Source organism: Topomyia yanbarensis, chromosome 2 (genome assembly GCF_030247195.1).
Source record: "Topomyia yanbarensis strain Yona2022 chromosome 2, ASM3024719v1, whole genome shotgun sequence".
In the NCBI taxonomy this organism is placed as follows: Eukaryota; Metazoa; Arthropoda; class Insecta; order Diptera; family Culicidae; genus Topomyia; species Topomyia yanbarensis.
The window spans coordinates 304,574,396-304,592,260 of NC_080671.1; the positions used below are offsets into that span (position 1 = coordinate 304,574,396).

At 38.1% G+C, this 17,865-nt stretch overlaps 1 protein-coding gene across 3 annotated transcripts in view; it reads right to left on the minus strand.

Annotated features, from left to right (window-relative positions):
* Window positions 1-11,450: 11,450 nt before the first annotated feature.
* Window positions 11,451-17,865, minus strand: part of LOC131683448 (uncharacterized) — a 52,393-nt gene continuing 45,978 nt past the window's right edge. For all 3 annotated transcript variants that reach the window (XM_058965444.1, XM_058965445.1, XM_058965446.1), the window contains exons 5-6: window positions 13,648-13,773; window positions 11,451-13,588 (exon numbers count right to left, since the gene is read on the minus strand). In XM_058965444.1, the coding sequence (XP_058821427.1) occupies window positions 13,437-13,588; window positions 13,648-13,773 (278 nt within the window). In that variant the 3' untranslated portion in view covers window positions 11,451-13,436. The remainder of the gene's footprint in view (window positions 13,589-13,647; window positions 13,774-17,865) is intronic.

Sequence of the window (17,865 nt, forward strand, 5' to 3'; positions counted from 1 at the left end):
ATAACGGATATAATACCACAGGCAATTCGATGATGTAGCTGCTTCAACGATGTATTTCGGTTTGTAACGGAAGAATTGGTTGGTACCTGACTGACAGCACGTGCGGCTACAACTGTGGTCGCGGACAACCTTATAACAGGCGGCTCGTCGAAGATAGCGAAGTGTGAAATGGTTGATTGCTGGGGGGAAAGAAGTATTCAGGGAACGAATTAATATTCATGCCTAACTACTACCCCAAGTACAAAACTCGAAAATTTCCTCACAACATTCCAACGCATGTCCTGGACTACGTTGCTGTTAGCGCGATTGCATCGAAACGTATCATATGACCAGCCAGCGTCGAGGAGAATACAGCGGAGGTGAACTTTAACCCTCCGGCACTCGCGCCGTTGTCTTTTGTGCAACACCATCCGAAACTCTAGCGAAATCTTCTTCCAGCACCAGCGGTTGCTCATTCGGGGAGCCATTCGCGCGAGTGCCGGATGGTTAATGAAATATAATGTGACGCTGTACAATCGTTTATTGAACATAACTCGCCCAGTGCATTCGAGTTTTGTAGATCGAATCTTATATAAAAATGTTATTTTCCTGAATCTATAATCTTCTGAAAGATTTCATTTGAAAAAGTTATAACAGATTTATACAATGAAGGTCAAACCGTTGTAACGTCGCGTGTGTTGATGGTATATAACCGCTTAAGCACTTGAAGTGTTTTTGCATAGGCCTGCTAAGGCAAGACAAGTTTCGGCTTCACTGGGTCTCATCGGCATAAACAGAACTTCTGCTCGGACGGGACATCACGTTTGATCAGTCGTTCGATTGAAACACAAAGTGTGTTTTTGTTTTAAGGGATTTGCGTCAAGGCGGCGCTAATCTATTCCGACAAAAAGTTAGTGTTGGTTTCTGCTGAGGCGAAGCCGAAACGCAACTGTGTAAGACTTGAAGGTGTACATTCTGAATTTATAAATATCACGCTAGTATAATTTCCTGTTTATGAAACAAATTGAAAGCGTTTTAATAAACCATTACAAGTAAGCTTTAACACTATATCTGAAAAATCGTTAAAGCGTATGATAAAAGTTGATTTACGTGACGTTACAACGCAAAGTGTATCCTGTTGTAACTTTTGTTCCGCACATCCAATAAAAGAAATTGGAGGCTTTTTGGAAAAGTATTTTTGAATACAAGGAGAACCCGGAATATAAATTTGAACAAAATTGTAATTTTTTGATAAACTGAATAAATATGCATTTTTCGTGACGTTACAACACAGAAACAATCAAAACTTCTATTAGTTCAAAAAAATGTAGTAGTCAAATATGAGTGAAAATCTTTCTAGTTTTATTATTCTACACTCAATAACGAACAAATTCCTTTAAACAGGTTAAAATTTCAATAATAGTTTCATGAAATAGAACTTTTTTTTAGAAGTCAATAATTCAGAAACCATTCTTCCGTGAAATTCAACTTCTCTATATATTTTTCAACTATTTGTAGAAATGTCAAAAATTTGATTACATAATTTTTCGATGATTTAAACACTACCGAAACGAGAAAAAAAAAATTGTGATACCAAAATAAGACAAAACAAAAACATCCTTCTGGTGTACAAGCCCGCGGAATGTGTCAAGTCAATAAAGAAACCAAGGACGAAACTTTGCGAGGGTGGCTGGAAAGGGATGTATGTCAAGTTGGACGGCTTCTCTAAAGGATCGGTTCACGTTTCGACAAGCTTCGATATTAGCAACAGTAGTGAGTAGACAGCAGATGCCGGTCAGCGGGCTAGCAACGGCAGCTAAGCAGGAGAAACACGAAGCTGGAGAAAATCGGGATATCGTTGTCTAGATAAATTTTACCGCCGATGATTATTCCGTTGGAGTGGCAGTGAAAAGGATCGCGAAAAAGGGCATCGGTATAGGGTGATATACCGCCGCCGAGAAGTTCTCAGCACCAGCTAGCAGATAAATAGGAACGACTAGCACCAAGAAGGATAAGAAGCCCGGCGAAGGTGGTTGTAAACAGATGTAAATCCTTATGGTCGACACCTCCGGATCGTTTCATGTCTCAACAGGTGACGATATTTGCAACAGACCTGAGCAGGTCAGATACATCGCGAAGGTTGGACAGCAAATAAGGAAAAGTAGCTATGGGTAAAAACATGACGATTAACACAAAACAAAATAAGCAAGAAAACAATCCCTACTAAAGTACTTAACGGTTGTCCCGGATGGATGAGGATTGCGAGATACAAGAGGTGTAGGTTCAGTCGGTTGGCTTAACAACCACTACAAACCAATCCGAATCCACCAAGAGCCAGCAGGCAGCGCAGAGTGGTCGGAAATGCCAAAAACGTGAACTTAATTCTCTAGAGGCCAAACCATCGAATATATTCTCAGGGTGTCTTTGGAGGAATTGTTCGTATGAATATTCCCCACAATCTGATAAAAATTAAATTGAGGCATGGCTTACTACGATTGAATTAGAAAAATAAACTTTTTATGCTGACGAGGTAGAGTGGTATCTTTGTCAAAGTTTTAGAAATATTCATAATAAAGAATTTTGTTGAACAACTTGAACTTGTAGGACTTAAGGTTATCGATTTATAAAGCGTTTTCTAAGGCAAACCCCTTAAATTTAGTTTTTTAATTTAACTTTTTTCACTGTGAGTTTTCGTGCAAACGATATTCTAGACAAATGTTGAGGTGTTAAAACCACATAATATTATTGAAGACTGTTTGTAAAATTAAATTATTGTTGAAGACTGCATGTTAAAATTTTACCTGAAATCGGCGGCGCGGCGGACACCTCTTGTAAAAATACTCATTCGTTTTAGAGTTATTGAAGAATTTTATTTTTTTTACACCAACTTCAAGTGCGTAAGAGAAAACGTGCAAACCAAAATGGACGAGCAGGCACTATTTTCAATATCCAGACGACACATAACAAAGGTAAGAAGGTTTGATGCGTGGCACTCTAGAATCCTATGAATATGGTAAGCTCACTTTGTAATGTTTTTTTACTTTTTCCATATAAAAATCAACGAAAAAATGATTTTCGGTTTTTTTTTTGTCAAATGTTGTAATTAATGGTAAAAAAATGTTAAAATCTTCAATAACTTTGAAACGAATGAGTATTTTTACTTACAGTCTTCAACAATATTATGTGGTTTTAATGCCACCATATTTGTTTAAAACATAGTTTTCACGAAAAGTCACAGTGTAAAAAGTTATACAAAAAAAAACTAAATTTAAGAGTGTTGCCATAGAAAACGCTTTATGCATCGATAATTTTAAATACTACATGTTCAAGTTGTTCAACAAAATTCTTCATACGAGCATTTCTAAAACTTTGTCGAAGACACCAACTTTCTACCTCGTCAGCATAAAAAGTTATTTTTTAGTTTGATCGTAATAAGCCATGTCTAATGTTAATATTTATCAGATTGTGGGGAATATTCTTACGAACAATTCGTCCAAAGGTACCCTGTGAATTTATTTGATGGTTTGGCCTCTAGTGAATTAGGTTCACGTTTTTGGGGTTTCCGACCACTATGCAGCGGTGTATTTTGATGACTCCTTCTGAATAACAAACATTTACCCAATTTGTTGAGCTGAGTCGTTTGGTTCACAGGACTAGGTCCAGGCCTCTGAAAAAATCTTCAGTTTGAGGGTTTCTGTGCGTTTCGTTTAAAATAAACGTTGCAAAATCAAAAATAGAGGTGCTAAGATGAATTAGGGCACAGTAACCCTATGTAAGTTACAAAATAATAGTGAGCAATAGGAAAAAAATCAGAAAAAGGGAAGAAGTTCAGAATTTTTTGCTTTAAATTTTAAACTATGACGCATACTTTTTAATATACCAATCGATTATAATTGATGACGGCTACGATTTCTGAATGAACAAATACTTATATTTTCTAAAAAAATTGACAAAAGTGCGTAGCACTACAGATTTTCATTTAGTTGGCAGATATCGTCGAATTCGAAGGGTTGATCTATTCCTTTTTATATACCAATAGATTGTAATTGATTTCACCTACAATTTTAAAAAGATCAATTTTTATATTTTCTCAAAAAATAGTCATAAATTTAATTTAGTTGGTAAATATTCAAAGGGATGGCCTATAGATTTTTATGCAAAAAGTTTTTTTCAACGCTGAAACCCTTATCCACCCCCTCTTAATACCACAGAAACTTTTCAGAATACTCTCGAGCTTAAACAGACGGAGTAGTCCCCTGGGTAAATGCACGTTAAGTTTTTTCGTATTCGCGAGTCCCGTCCCAGCTCTCGAGCATTCGGAAACAGTCGTTCACCGTGAGCTGCGATGACAATTATATTCACCACTTTTATCGATTTAGTTCATTGTCGCGCTTACACAATATTACGCATCGAGGAATGGCAGCACTGATTTGAATGTTTTTAATTTTATTTTGGCGACCATTTTTTTTGGAAACACTTAAAATAACTCCACCTGAATGCATCAGTGAGTTGCGTTGCTGCATTTAAAATAACATAACGAAGAGCTCTCATTTAGGGGGAGGTGGGGTAAAACGCACCCGTTAAGGAAGTATGATCATAACTAGGCTATAGAACATTAATTGGGAAAATTTGATTAATGATATCGTGTAGCCAATATTTTCCTCCCTAATCAAAATCAAAACGCTTTGCAAAATATTCAAAAACATGAAAATAATTCAATTTTCCGGGGCGGGGCAAAACGCACCTGTGCGGGGGCAAAATGCACCACAACAACGGGGCATAATGCACTACAACAACGGGGTAGAATGCTCCGCAACAACGGGGCATAAATCTCGGCGAACAAGCAAGTAGTTTTGTTTTCTAACGAGATTTCACAAAAGTGTGCCATTAAATAGCCTTAGGTTATGTAATTAGTAGGTTTTCAGAAAGATTTTTCTGTTTTCGATTAAAAACCAGCAAGTTCAGAAAAGAGGGCATTTTGCCCCCGATGTAGCAAAGATATAAATTTAGCAAAAAGTGAATTTTGTAGTAGATTTTTCATATGTAGTGCGACAAAATAATGAACAACGGTATAAATAGAACAGGTATCCTCTAATATAATAGTAAAACAGTATTTATAAGAGCGAAAAATCCTTGTTGCACGAGCCACAATAATTACATGAGAAGAGCACGTTATTGTTTTTTGTTTATTTCTCATGCTGCTATTGATGTACGGTTATCAAACTTTGACAGTATATGTTTACTATGACGGACTTCCGACTGGTGTTACCGTTTTCTAGAAATTTTCAGCTGTTTTCGATATAATCAAGGGGTGGATTTTGCCCCGAGGGTGCGTTTTACCCCATCTTCCCCTATCTGGTAAAAAACAGTGTAAGAAAAAAAATATAAAAAGAAGAAATGTTTTCCTTTTAATTTCACCAGGTATTTATTAAATTGAACATATACGTCTTGACTTCTTTAGTGTGTGTACAGTTCAAACACTGATGAAGTCGCCAAGACGTCGGCGAAATACATATACAGCTCATATTCGTTAGTTGGGGGTTCGCTAATTGGACTGTTCTTTTTTTATTTATTTTTTTTCGATTATAGAGGTTTTAACCTTAAGCCTTTTCGGGTTAGAAAAAACTCTTAAGAAAAATCTTTAACCCTATGTACGGGGTTGGGATTCGAACCCAGGTGACCTGCGTCCAAGGCAATCGATTTACCAACTACGCTATGCCCGTTCCCAGAAAATTGTGCTGTTGAAAACCTTGGAAGACACAATTTAGCCAGTTTCGCGTTGGTAATTAGGTATCTTGAAATTCGCAAAACAAAACGTTTCCTTTAATTTATTTTTCTTTGAAATACATTTTTGCTCGTGGTTCCTATGTAACTGATGTTAAATTCAAAATACTATCATTATTCAATGGATTCTTTGAACAACTTTATCTCAACTAAATTTGTTTTTGTTTTTAGCTTCGTTGAAAACTAAGAGTTTTACACGATCGAAAGACTACAGACATTGCCAGACATCTACAGATATCCAAAAGAGCAATAGTGTTTAGCAAAATTGGTCGGCAATGACTGGGCAGTGCGTAAGCCTCTTGTACCTGAAGGCATAAAATAGACCCCACTTGCGGTCCTTAGCTTCCTGCAGAGTAACTCCTAGCCCTGGCCTCCTCGTGGCGTCGACTGGGATACGAGTAACCTTAGTGAAGATCGGGTAACCAACCCCGGTGGGAACTTTGGTCGTATGCTGGCAGGGAAGGGGGGATTACCCTTCTTCGGAAGGTGTAAACCTGTCCTGGTGTCCAGGTGGGACCTTAAGCAGTCCTGGCACGATGGCCCACCGGCGAGACAGGTGGTTGGCGTAGGCCCTATAAGCCGCCCCTTAAAAAACCCACATAACGAACAATACAGAAGAGAATACGACCCAGAACAATCGGCAATGACCCAGGCGACGAATAAAGGATCACGATTGGAAACTCGGAACATGGAACTGCAGATCGCTCGGCTTCGCAGGATGTGACAGGATAATCTACGACGAGCTACACCCCCGCAACTTCGATATCGTGGCGCTGCAGGAACTTTGCTGGACGGGACAGAAGGTGTGGAAAAGCGGGCATCGAGCGGCTACCTTCTACCAGAGCTGTGGTACAACCAACGAGCTGGGAACCGGCTTCATAGTGCTGGTCAAGATGCGCCAACGTGTGATCGGGTGGCAGCCGATCAACGCAAGGATGTGCAAGTTGAGGATCAAAGGCCGTTTCTTCAACTACAGCATCATCAACGTGCACTACCCACACGAAGGGAGACCCGACGACGAGAAAGAAGCGTTCTACATGCAGCTGGAGCAGACATATGACGGTTGCCCTCTGCGAGACGTGAAAATTGTCATCGGCGACATGAACGCACAGGTAGGAAGGGAGGCAATGTACAGACCGGTGATCGGGCCTAACAGCCTGCATTCCGTATCAAATGACAACGGCCAACGATGTGTGAACTTCGCAGCCTCCAGTGGAATGGTAATCCGAAGCACCTTCTTCCATCGCAAAGATATCCACAAAGTCACCTGGAGATCACCGGACCAAATAACAAAAAATCAAATCGACCAATCTAATCGACGGTAGATTCATCTCGGACATCACAAACGTCCGCACTTATCGCAGTGCGAATATAGATTCGGACCACCTCCTGGTTGCAGTATGCTTGCGCTCAAAACTTCCGACAGTGCATAGCTCTCGTCGAAGCCGAACGCCGCGGCTAAACATCGAGCGGCTACAAGATGGCAGAGTGGCTCAAGAATACGCGCAGTAGTTGGAAGTGGCACTACCAACGGAAGAGCAGCTAGGCGCAGTTGCCCTTGAAGATGGCTGGAGAGATATCCGATCCGCCATAGGTAGCACCGCAGCCACTGCACTAGGTACGGTGGGCCCGGACCGAAGAAGCGACTGATACGACGGCGAATGCGAGCAGTTAGTCGAAGAGAAGAATGCAGCATGGGCGAGAATGCTGCAACACCGCACGAGGGCGAACGAGGCGCGATATAAACAGGCACGGAACAGGCAGAACTCGGTTTTCCGGACCAAAAAGCGCCAGCAGGAAGACCGAGATCGCGAAGCGATGGAGCAGCTGTACCGCGCTAAAGACACACGGAAATTCTACGAGAAGTTGCACCGCTCGCGCAGGGGCCACGTACCACAGGCCGACATGTGCAGTGATACAAACGGCAATCTTCTCACGGACCAGTGTGAGGTGATCCAGAGGTGGCGGCAGCACTACGAAGAACACCTGAACGGCGATGCAGCAGACGACGAGGATGGCACGTTAACGCACCTGGGAGCACGCGCGGAAGACATTACACTACCGGCTCCAGATCTCCAAGAAATCCAGGAGGAGATTAGCCGGCTCAAAAATAATTAAGCCGCTGGGGTTGACCAAATACCAAGCGAGCTACTAAAACACGGTGGCGAGCCACTGGCTAAAGCGCTGCACTGGGTGATTACCAAGATTTGGGAGGAGGAGATTTTACCGGAGGAGTGGATGGAAGGTGTCGTGTGTCCTATCTACAAAAAGGGCGACAAGCTGGATTGCTGTAATTACCGAGCAATCACCCTGCTGAACGCCGCCTACAAGGTACTCTCCCAAATACTATGCCGTCGACTATCACCAATTGCAAGAGAGTTCGTGGGGCAGTACCAGGCGGGTTTCATGAGCGAACGATCTACCACGGACCAGGTGTTCGCTCTTCGTCAAGTACTGCAGAAATGCCGCGAGTACAATGTGCCCACACATCATTCGTTCATCGACTTCAAAGCCGCATACGACACTATCGATCGAGATCAGCTATGGCAGATTATGCACGAGTACGGATTCCCGGACAAACTGACGCGATTAGTGAAGGCGACGATGGATCGGGTGATGTGCGTAGTACGTGTCTCAGGGACGCTCTCGAGTCCCTTTGAATCACGCAGAGGGTTACGGCAAGGTGATGGTCTCTCGTGTCTGTTATTCAACATCGCGCTGGAAGGTGTAATAAGAAGAGCAGGGATCGACACGAGTGGTACGATTTTCACAAAGTCCGTTCAGCTACTTGGCTTCGCCGATGACGTTGATATTATTGCACGAAACTTTGAGAAGATGGAGGAAGCCTACATCAGACTGAAAAGAGAAGCCAAGCGCGTCGGACTTGCCATCAACACGTCGAAGACAAAGTACATGATAGGAAGAGGTTCACGAGAAGAGAATGAGAACCGCCCGCTTCGAGTTTGCATCGGTGGCGACGAAATCGAGGTGGTTGAAGAGTTCGTGTACTTGGGCTCACTGGTGACCGCCGACAATGATACCAGCAGAGAGATTCGTAGACGCATCGTGGCAGGAAATCGTGCTTACTTTGGCCTCCGCAAGACACTTCGGTCGAACAGAGTTCGCCGTCGTACGAAGTTGACCATCTACAAGACGCTGATTAGACCGGTAGTTTTCTACGGGCACGAGACCTGGGCCATGCTCGTGGAGGACCAACGCGCACTTGGTGTCTTCGAACGGAAAGTGCTGCGTACCATCTACGGTGGAGTGCAGATGGAAGACGGCACATGGAGACGGCGAATGAACCATGAGTTGCATCAGCTGTTGGGGGAGCCGCCCATCTGTCATACCGCGAAAATCGGACATCTACGGTGGGCCGGGCACGTAGCCAGAATGTCGGACAATAGCCCGGTGAAAACGGTTCTCAATTGCAATCCGACCGGTACAAGAAGACGTGGCGCGCAACGAGCACGATGGATCGACCAGGTGGAAGACGATTTGCGGACCCTTCGCAGACTGCGTGGCTGGCGACGCGCGGCCATGGACCGAGTGGAATGGAGGAATCTTTTGTATACGGCACAGGCCACTTCGGCCTTAATCTGTTAATAAATAAAAATGTTTAGCAAAATTGCAATAGAATAACTGTATTCAAATACGAGCGATTTATTCACAAGAGTATTCTATTTCTAATATACTTTTAAAGTAATATTCTAGTGTAACTGGGATTTACAGACTTTTATAGACATTTTAATTACTCTTCTACACTGCCCATGATCGCATATTTGTCCCGTTTTCTATGGGATTTCCTATCTTTATGGGACTGATATGCGATCATGGACAGTACAGACATTTCACAAAAACATGTGGCATCGCTGATTTGTACAAAGTAGCAATTCAATTATAGCAAATATGGGAAAGTTAAAATCTAAAAGTGCGCTTTTTCAAGTATTTCGATTTAATTAATCGACGAAATAAAGGATCTAAATATATCAAAGGTAAAATGGTCTGAGAAATCCGAAAATGGTATAATTTTGAATAAGAAAAGGGTCGGAAAAGAATCCCGAGCAAACAAATTCTAAAAACTTAAAATATAAACAAAGGGGTATTGTTTCGCGGAAGAATTCCTAAAAACTTATTATAACAGGTTTAAAACCCTATGTTGGGCCAAAAACTCATCTGTTTAAGTCTTTTCACAACTCGATAGATGCGAAAAATTATAACGTTTTTATATAGTAGTATTTTCAAGGTAAAATATAATATTTTAGTGTATTGATCGCAAATCCAAAGAGAAACTATTCAAAATTTCCACAAATTTTGGAAGGTTATTTCACAAAGATAATTTTACATCACATACCATTGAAGTAAGTATGTACAGTAAAATTTTACTGGGGTTTTGGGCAGCAAACCGTTCGGTAATGAGATTAGTAAAACAATTCGGTTACCGAACTCTCCCCAATCCGTTCTATCTAAACGTCAAAAAATACTGGTCAGTCAGCAGTTTCCTCTGAAAATGGCGACTTGACAGATTATTTGCTGTACCTGTTTTGTAAGTTTTGACGAGGTCCGGTAATGTTGGTACAATTTTGCCGAACAATCAGTTAGTATTTTACTGGATAATGCTTATGTACCGAAAAAACAGAAGTGCTGAAAAATATTGCGGGTTTCAGCAAATTATTCGAAAAATTACTGAAAATCGCTAAAAAATAAAAACTTTACCGCATTTTTTTTTCAATTTGATGATAGCTCCGTAAAAATATCACTTTACTGTGCAAGTCGTCGAAAGAAATTACTGAACAAATTTTGACTGGCTTAGTGTGAATGTTCTTATAACATACAGCTCGATAGATGCGAAACAAGGACTGTAATCATTGAAGTCGATATACATAAAAATGACTTCCCGATCAAAGGGATGCTAGTTGGTGAAAAAAACTTCTCTAAATTTAAATATTAAACAATTCATACACATAACAATTTAAATGTGAAAAAGTTAGTTTCCTAGATCGTTATGTTTCCAAAAAAGAACAATTATAGACCCTTAGGAAGAACAATTCAAAACATGTCTCCGGATAGTGAGTACATCAGTGATATTGATTCGTTTGTGCTAATACTGTTTTACCAGAGACAAAATAATACCCCGTGTAAAAATATTATTCAAATTTAAAATTGGAATTAACGCGAAATTGGCTAAATGATCTAAGTCTTCGGCGGTATTTATTAACATAACAAATCCCTCCTTCTGATGCTGTATGTAAAAAAAATCATCCCCCTATAAGTGACATATCTTCTGAGATCAAAAAGTTAAAAAAGTATTGTTCTGGACCCCCAAATAGAACATTTCAAATTTAGTCTCAGATGAAAGAGGAGTTTCTGAGCTTTTGATTAGTGAGTACTTCAACGATTTTGATTTTTTTTGTCTACATATTGTTCTACTAGAGACACCGTGGTTACACACGTCAACTACACCCAATAACAACACGACAAAATATACATACAATTCGAGAAAACGGACGTCTTGATAAAGTTGTGCAGTGAGAGTGACGCGAATTGTGGCCCAATTTTAATCAATTGATCCCCACGGTTTTCTTGGGCAGATCTGCTGGGGAATCTCAAATGCCTTGAAGTGACATTATTCTGGATACCTTTGAAATATTTATTAGTACAGTATGGAATAAGTAATAATACAGATACAGATTTTATTGTTTTTTATTGTAAAAATATTGAATAGAAACCTACTATAAAATACTCTTATGATTGAATTTCATGGCTTAATTTATCTGGCGGCATGATGCATATTCAGTAGAAAAATTGTCTTCAAATCTCATTCAGTCGGTGTTATGGACTTTTCAATACGATTTGTAGTAAAATTATTGTCTTAAGTGATTTTCTTTTTTTAATCGACAAAACAATATCTGTATATAACTTATGATCAAATCTCTGATTCGCTGTACGTGGTAGTTTTAAAACATGCGTATAGGCAAGTGTGCAAATATGCAAATGTCAAATCGAAACAGGTATGGTGTCATTCAAACATTTTTTAAAACATTTGATTGACAACAAATATCTAATAACATCCGTAGTAAAAAAAACTTGCCAAACTATTATTATTTTGAACGACATGTCTTTGACATAACAAAAAATCTAACCTTCTAACAAGTTGCATAAAATATGCGGGCACAAGCCAAACTGAATGCTGCATTATTACACAAAGACAATGATTAAATGTTTGCTTCATAAGTATCAGTATCAGATAGGTAGACATCCGTTTTTTGATTCCTACAGGAAAATTGCGCTGTGAATAGGTTTGGTTTATGGCAATGGTTATTAACAAAAACTTGTATCATCAAAAGATTAGGAATGATGTATGGCTAGTAGCTTTTGGAATCAAGCGTTCTTAAAAGATTTGAATAAACATGTTCGCTATCCGTATGGAATTAAAAAAGTCTGAAGCTGCACTCACCAATGTTCGATGCATTAATATGATATAGCCATATAATAAATATCATTCTCGTAACACATAGATAGCTGAAATTATTGTTTGAGTTTTTTAAACGCCTTTGTAAATAAGTTTTTTAGTTTTTGTTTTTTTATAGTAACAGATATAATAAGTATAATCTATATATATACACATGCTGACATCACAGTATTCACAGGCGCTAAAGTTGTAGCTTCTGAATGAGGATCGCAATAATTTGAATCAGTTTGAAAACCCCAAATTCTTTTAATAAGTTGTTTAAGTGGCATACCAAAAATGACTTAATTAAGGTTAGGAACTGTTCTTAAAATTTTGTATTCTGGTTACAGTTGAAAATCGAAAATTGGAATTGGCATCTTTCGTTTTTTGTCCTATTATCAGAGTACGAAACTAATGCGCATTTCGTGTACACTGAAGCGCATCATCATACGCATAATATGTAGTTACTAGCTGCGCACTCTGGAAATAGGAGACAAAACGCAAGGCACAGGTTTACTATTTAGATTTTTAACTGCAACCAAAATATTATTATTGAACGAATAATCGAGTCTTAATAATGTTTCTTAAAGTAAACGCTTTCAAAACATTCAGACTTGGAATTTTAGTAAACAGCGCCTTACTCATGAAACATGACGCAGAATCAAAATGTTAACTGAAAGCCATTCATACCAGATGAATGGAATCATTTCTCATTTTAAAGTGCTAGTTACAAACGTATTTGTGTTAACCCAGATGAAAAACGTATGCTTTCAAGCTCTTGAATAAATAGGATATCTCAAACAACAAAGTTTCAGCGTCTGATTTGCTTTACAAGAACTTTTTTTTAGCCGCGACCAATGGTTGGGCTTGCACCGATCAGTTATACTAACTTTATGATTCGAATTACGTACATTTTTATTCTACGTAACAGTCTACTAAATTTAAAGCAATTTTTCTTAGCTTGTGTAAAATAACTACTACTCTAAGCCACTGTCGGTCTTTCTCTGTACGATACTGTACGGATGCGTTCTCCTGTATAACTGACATTCGTGTTGCACTCCATAAGTACTTCGGACATAGTCTTATTCCTTGGTTTACATCAAATGAACTGATCCCCATCCTGCTGATTGTAGTGATGAATTCTAGCCAACCCGTGGCCATTGCAGATTTTCCTTTTCATCAGAACAATCACGCCCATAGTTCGATGAGCTAGACTTTTTATCTACACTGCTGCCAAAGTCTTTTTCGCGGCCCGGTTTTTCTCCCATTTATTTACGTAGCTCAGTGGGTAGCACAGTACTGCCGAGATCGTAATCAAGGCTCCACTGATGTAGAACGATACGTTATAACTTCCAGTAAGGTCGGTGAAGAAACCTGTAATTTAAATGTAATTAGTGTGAATGTATGGATACAGATTATTTTTCGCACTATACCGGCAATAGGTGCACCAATAACTGCTGCTAAGCCTTGGAACAAACACAGGATCCCGAATGCGTTGGTAAGCTTTTCCAAGCCCATTAAATCAACGACAAGTATGGAACGAAGAGCCGAAAAGCATGCTGGAAATGAAGAGATAAAATGTGTAATTCACTCTAAAAATTCCGAAAAATAACTTTTTGCGACTTTCGTAACGATTCTTAAACTCGTCCTACATGCGATTCAAACGCCACATTAACCCTGGTCATAAATTGTGTAGTCGTTGTTTTTAGGTTTTGTATAGTAAATTGAAACTCTATCGGTGATTTCAGGCATTGAATTAATCATTGCGGATGAGATTTTGTGTTTCATGGACTGTTAGTAATTTTTCCATAGTTTTTTTTTATTGCACTTATAACTATTTAATTTTTTCGGTAGAAGAAAATTATTCAGTAAACTACTATCTGATTATTCAGCGAAAATGAATCGAAACTACCAAACCTGGAACATACTCATACACTAAATTTTTACCTAAAAATGAAATGAAATTTTATTAAATTTGAAGCTGTTAAAATTTACGTTTGATTCGCTGAAACTTAGCAAAATTGACATTTTTTCACTGATTGTGTTAGCAATCGAATTCTATAGATTGAAGATACAATGAATCAAATTCGAATTTTTACACCTCTAGTGTATTTATTTAACATACAAATATGGGTATTATTTGTTAAATACGATACCTAGTTCCACGTTTGATGCTTGAATTAGCATCTAATTTCTAGTATGTTTCAAATACAAATTTATAGTTCAGTTTACTACCATTTAAACAAGATTTGTGCATAAGGGCACAAAACTTAATTCAATAAGTTGGGTAGAACATTTCGTGTTCCGCTCATCAGCATAAGACATACGGTGGTCACGACGGCTGCCATCTACTAATGAAAGGAACGCGAACCGTTTTTGAACTCAAATCTAGATCAATTTTGGAAAAACTACTCGATCGAAGGGAAGGCGCTGGTCTCAAGTCATTCGTCATTTGTTCGAGTCTCAACTAGGAAGGATACTTAGAGGTCACTATGATCATAGCAATAGCCCTGCAATTATCCAGTACACTCGTATATAATTTTTGTCTTTCTCTTAAAGAAAGGTTATGTAATCACTCTAAAAATCGCCGTCATATCCCATTCGACTTAGTTCGAGGAGATCCGCAAATGTCTGTATGTGTGTGCGTGTTTTTAGAGATAATTAAAAAATTTCAAAAAAGCACTGCACAGTGGTCCAGGAAGCGAAATTAGCGGGAAACAATTGTTAACGCATTCATCTTTAGGTTTAGAGATTTGGTGTCTTAGAAACATTTATTGTGCGTGACAAACTGCATCTTTTGGCTGAAACGGTTTTAGGGTGGTCCTTAAAATGTCAAAGTTGTAGATATTATTTCAAATTATAGTTCAGAGAGAATGATACTTTCTTCTGCAATATTCTAGAACAATCAATTCTGAGCAACTTTGTTGAAGGTACTAACTTTGTATCTCAAACCGTTTTCATTTTATAGTGAGTTCCATGTCATAACTTAGGGTGTCTCTCAAAAAAGCAGTTTTCTCCGTACAGTTTTTTAATATGATTTTTCTCACAAAAGTACTCTTCAGTGCACTTTTAGATAATACCCCGTGTAAAAATATTATTCAAATTTAAAATTGGAATTAACGCGAAATTGGCTAAATGATCTAAGTCTTCGGCGGTATTTATTAACATAACAAATCCCTCCTTCTGATGCTGTATGTGAAAAAAATCATCCCCCTATAAGTGACATATCTTCTGAGATCAAAAAGTTAAAAAAGTATTGTTCTGGACCCCCAAATAGAACATTTCAAATTTAGTCTCAGATGAAAGAGGAGTTTCTGAGCTTTTGATTAGTGAGTACTTCAACGATTTTGATTTTTTTTGTCTACATATTGTTCTACTAGAGACACCGTGGTTACACACGTCAACTACACCCAATAACAACACGACAAAATATACATACAATTCGAGAAAACGGACGTCTTGATAAAGTTGTGCAGTGAGAGTGACGCGAATTGTGGCCCAATTTTAATCAATTGATCCCCACGGTTTTCTTGGGCAGATCTGCTGGGGAATCTCAAATGCCTTGAAGTGACATTATTCTGGATACCTTTGAAATATTTATTAGTACAGTATGGAATAAGTAATAATACAGATACAGATTTTATTGTTTTTTATTGTAAAAATATTGAATAGAAACCTACTATAAAATACTCTTATGATTGAATTTCATGGCTTAATTTATCTGGCGGCATGATGCATATTCAGTAGAAAAATTGTCTTCAAATCTCATTCAGTCGGTGTTATGGACTTTTCAATACGATTTGTAGTAAAATTATTGTCTTAAGTGATTTTCTTTTTTTAATCGACAAAACAATATCTGTATATAACTTATGATCAAATCTCTGATTCGCTGTACGTGGTAGTTTTAAAACATGCGTATAGGCAAGTGTGCAAATATGCAAATGTCAAATCGAAACAGGTATGGTGTCATTCAAACATTTTTTAAAACATTTGATTGACAACAAATATCTAATAACATCCGTAGTAAAAAAAACTTGCCAAACTATTATTATTTTGAACGACATGTCTTTGACATAACAAAAAATCTAACCTTCTAACAAGTTGCATAAAATATGCGGGCACAAGCCAAACTGAATGCTGCATTATTACACAAAGACAATGATTAAATGTTTGCTTCATAAGTATCAGTATCAGATAGGTAGACATCCGTTTTTTGATTCCTACAGGAAAATTGCGCTGTGAATAGGTTTGGTTTATGGCAATGGTTATTAACAAAAACTTGTATCATCAAAAGATTAGGAATGATGTATGGCTAGTAGCTTTTGGAATCAAGCGTTCTTAAAAGATTTGAATAAACATGTTCGCTATCCGTATGGAATTAAAAAAGTCTGAAGCTGCACTCACCAATGTTCGATGCATTAATATGATATAGCCATATAATAAATATCATTCTCGTAACACATAGATAGCTGAAATTATTGTTTGAGTTTTTTAAACGCCTTTGTAAATAAGTTTTTTAGTTTTTGTTTTTTTATAGTAACAGATATAATAAGTATAATCTATATATATATACACATGCTAAGAATCCATGGCGAAGTCTGTCGGAACAAAATGAGAAAATTCCGCAAAGATATTGTACTGCCACAGGCTTGGCTTTTTTAATGTAGAATTTAAACTTTTAATAAAGAGTCCTCATTTCAATATTTTGTCCAATAAGCTATTGAACGCGAATTGCACCTGTTATGAAGAATAAAAGGATTATTATGCATTTTTCTAGATTATTATGCTAGAGAATAGTTACATGAATATTGTATTGAATTACAAAGTATGTATGATTTGTACAAATAACGCTAAATATGAAATATGTGAACATTGAAATCGCGTCTTCATCGTCGCATGTAGAAATGCAGGAAGAGTACCCAAGATCACGAAAACCACTTTATGGGTCTTATCATGTTAAGTTATATTTTTTTTATAAAGAGCAGGAAAAAGACAGCCTGCTTTAACAGTCTAAACCACTTTGTTTTTTTTCTTTTTCTAGGAGGAATTAGGTAAACAATAAGTTCAACCTCAATCCTAGTGCTTTTTACCTTTCATAAAGATAGTAAATAAAATAAATAAAAATAAAATAAATGAAAGATTCAGGAAAAAATTCCATTTAATACCATTTAAACAAGATTTGTGCATAAGGGCACAAAACTTAATTCAATAAGTTGGGTAGAACATTTCGTGTTCCGCTCATCAGCATAAGACATACGGTGGTCACGACGGCTGCCATCTACTAATGAAAGGAACGCGAACCGTTTTTGAACTCAAATCTAGATCAATTTTGGAAAAACTACTCGATCGAAGGGAAGGCGCTGGTCTCAAGTCATTCGTCATTTGTTCGAGTCTCAACTAGGAAGGATACTTAGAGGTCACTATGATCATAGCAATAGCCCTGCAATTATCCAGTACACTCGTATATAATTTTTGTCTTTCTCTTAAAGAAAGGTTATGTAATCACTCTAAAAATCGCCGTCATATCCCATTCGACTTAGTTCGAGGAGATCCGCAAATGTCTGTATGTGTGTGCGTGTTTTTAGAGATAATTAAAAAATTTCAAAAAAGCACTGCACAGTGGTCCAGGAAGCGAAATTAGCGGGAAACAA